General features: G+C 39.3%; 1 protein-coding gene across 1 annotated transcript in view; it reads left to right on the plus strand.

The window, feature by feature from the left end:
* Positions 1 to 2,337, plus strand: part of LOC113237073 — a 12,830-nt gene extending 10,493 nt beyond the window's left edge. The window contains exon 8 of the mRNA XM_026473333.1: positions 1,192 to 2,337. Coding sequence (XP_026329118.1) covers positions 1,192 to 1,849 — 658 coding nt within the window. The 3' untranslated portion in view covers positions 1,850 to 2,337. The remainder of the gene's footprint in view (positions 1 to 1,191) is intronic.
* Positions 2,338 to 3,276: the final 939 nt, after the last annotated feature.

The raw sequence follows: 3,276 nt of genomic DNA on the forward strand, positions 1-3,276 counted from the left end.
TCGATATAAAGGTAATAATTTTGATGATGGATACATCATCCAACTGAATGAAACCAATATAATTATAATATAGTTCGACGGTAGACATTTTAAAAGTTGTAAGTGACATTTTGACTTGAGGGACATTTTGTGGTACAAGAAAATATCCCTTACGACATTTCAAATTTCTACCGTCGAACTATAATTATTATAATTATATTGGTGTCATTTGATTTTTTTTAAATTTTCAAATCGTGTCCTCTCAATTCCATAATTTTCAGTTACGACAGTATTTGCTTTCGTGTGCCATATACGAACAAGCCCAACTACGTTATGATATTTGCTCTTTGTTGTGATATTGATGACAAGATGTATTTCCTAGTATGTACAGTAGTTCATATCTTTCTTTCTCCATATTATTAAGCTATTCATAATACCTACATTGACAAGATTAGGTATGTTCATTGCGGAAGGCGTTTAGGTCTAGCCCAAGTAAAAGCACGTGTGTCCGCGGTCCGCAACGTTTCATGTGGTCTTTGTGGACGTCAAAGCGCCTATTTTACGTGTGGTGGGTGCAGGGTCCTATTCTTGCCACCCAAGCTCCTCCAGGAATCTCAGCAGCCTCCTCGGTTTGCTGAAGACTGGGGAGCGACCTCGGCACTCCAAGGTACTTCGCCCTTTAATTGGCTACACCGGAGCCTTGTAGTAGAAAGTGCACAGCCGTTTCCTGCCCCTCCATGCACGGTCTGCATAGAGGGCTGTCTGCGATACCTAAATTGAAAAGGTGTTTATTGTATGGACCATGACCCGTTACGGCGACAGTTAGAGTGCGAAGCTCTTGCCTTTTGAGTTTAATTAATATTCGAGATAGACTGGCGTTGAGCGTTGGGAGTGCTTCCCTCGCCTGTCTACAAACCGTAAGGGTGGTCCATGTGTTATGTGACAATTTTGTACCTTTATGTATAGTCGTTCTGGACCATTGGTAGGGGAGGGACACTGGGTGTTTCATGTGGTCTTTCAAGATTGTTTCTCGAAATAATTTTACGTAGAGAATACATTAATGAATGAGTTCGAAAGGAGGACGAATGAGCACGATACTGGCAATGACAAAATATGTCCATGCTGCATCGGGAATTTAATAAAAAAAGAAATAAAAACCTAAAGCTACATAACACAGCAGTGTGGCTTATGATTGTGTTTTGTTTTTCGTAGGTTACCTATCAACTCAAAAACCGGAACATTCAGTACGGTCATGTCCCAAGGGACTGCGAACGCCATAATCGGCTTCGGCACACGAACAACCAATGCTACCACTATCATCGGCACTCCAACGCAGTACGTCAACGTGTCATCCAAGAATTTCCCAACCGGTAACATCTTGCATAACGCTATCGTCTCGCGGAACATAATCAACCGTAATAGCTTTTCTGCTACTACATCTGGTGTGACCTTCAACGTGACCACAGTCAAGCCCTCTCTGCATACTACAGCTCCAAAGATAAGTACCAACTCAACGAGTTCAGCAGATTTTGATAACATTTCTACAACCAAAGATATGATTGACAACGCATGTAGCTCATCTGTAATGTTGAAGAAAGTACTAACATTGGGCAGTGCGGGAGCTACAAAGTCTTTTATGATGCACAATACACAAAAGGTCTTATCAACTGGGTTCGCTAATGGGGCTACTCCACCGCCGAATGTTACTATCGTCAGTTCTGGAGCAAGTGGAGGGGTAATAAGCAACAATAATGTTGGAAATACGACTTCCAACATTGTAAGTCCTACTTCGGGAACGTTGAGTGCTACACACGCTACATTGTCTGCTCTTCTCGCGTCCAGTGAGAACTCACAGACTAACAAAAACTAGCATAGTATTCAAGAGGTCTTATCCTCTGGTTTCGCCAATAGATCACCGCCCCCAAATGTGACAATTGTTAGTTCTGGTGCAAGTGGAGTAACATACACAAGTTCAAGCAATGCTAGTACAAGCAATTTGAGAGCAAGTCATTCGATTTTGTCAGCTCTTTTGACGGGCAGTGAGTACGGTGATATAAAGAAACATTGACATTACGACACAGATAATGCGCTACAAAAATGTTCCCAATCATTATTGATCTCATTTATTAGTGTTAAGGTGTAAACGACTGTAGTCTTTCCCTAATATCATAAGACATTATAATTGGTACAAAGATCGAACAAACACAGAAAAACAATCCTTCTATCCAACTGGACTTGAACCAGTGTCTGTCGCCTCAACGTAGAGACCGCTACGGATCGAGTCAGTAGATCTTAGGAATTTCCCTTTACGATCGTTGCGGATCTTTGTATTGGGTTTTTAACCGGCTTCCTTCTCGATCTTTGTATCAATAAGAAACTAGTGGAGTATTTTCACAAAAAATAGATTAATATTATCATGGTAGAAAAAACATCATGATATCCAACAAAAATAAAATATCATAAGACTTGTTTCAGAGTAGCTTTAAAGGGGTGTACATAGGGAATATGAACTTTTATGCCACTACAGATGAGGCTCATAAGTTGTGCTACTATGTAACTATACCTAAACTCCACATAAGCTTGAAGCGCGTCTCTGAAATCGTCCCAATGATCTAAAGGCTAATCGCGTGAGGCGAAATCCTACCCGATAGTATTGCTATTCTGTATTTCCAGCTTAAGTGGCCTTTTAAATTATTATTTGTACTAATCTGTAAACTTTGACAATGTTGTCTTTAATGCTGTCAAACTTTTGATAGATAATTAGTACAAGCAGACAAACGTTTTATAGTGCTGCAGTTGCCATCAAACTTTAGACGTTTTAGTGGACTCAGCACTGCCTACTTATTAGTCTACGCAGAATGGCGGAAATACAGAATGGCGATGCTAGCAGGCTGTGTCCCGCCCTACGCGGTTAGCATGTTATGTTAGCTTTAGTGTGTTTCGATTTATGCAAAAATTGATGTTGTCTCGTAGGATTACAAATAGTTATTGCGATTACGTCTCGATTAACGCTCCACTAATAAATATTAAACTATAGTTTTCATGTGATACATAGTTGAATAGGTACAATATCGATACAAGGTTGTGTTTATTATGTGCCAATAAATGCTATACTAGGCTAAAGTAAAATAATTTAGGATTTATGTATTCTCAATTTGATGTCCGTCAAGTATTAATTATGTCACTGCCTGCAACTGTAATAATTCGATTCGTAACTCGTAACACAAATTTAAAGTCGTGATTGATGATTTTAAGATACAGAGAATATTAATAATCTCAGTATAATTTTATGAAAGA

The sequence above is a fragment of the Hyposmocoma kahamanoa genome, unplaced genomic scaffold (genome assembly GCF_003589595.1).
Source record: "Hyposmocoma kahamanoa isolate Upper Pololo Valley unplaced genomic scaffold, ASM358959v1 93, whole genome shotgun sequence".
Taxonomy (NCBI): Eukaryota; Metazoa; Arthropoda; class Insecta; order Lepidoptera; family Cosmopterigidae; genus Hyposmocoma; species Hyposmocoma kahamanoa.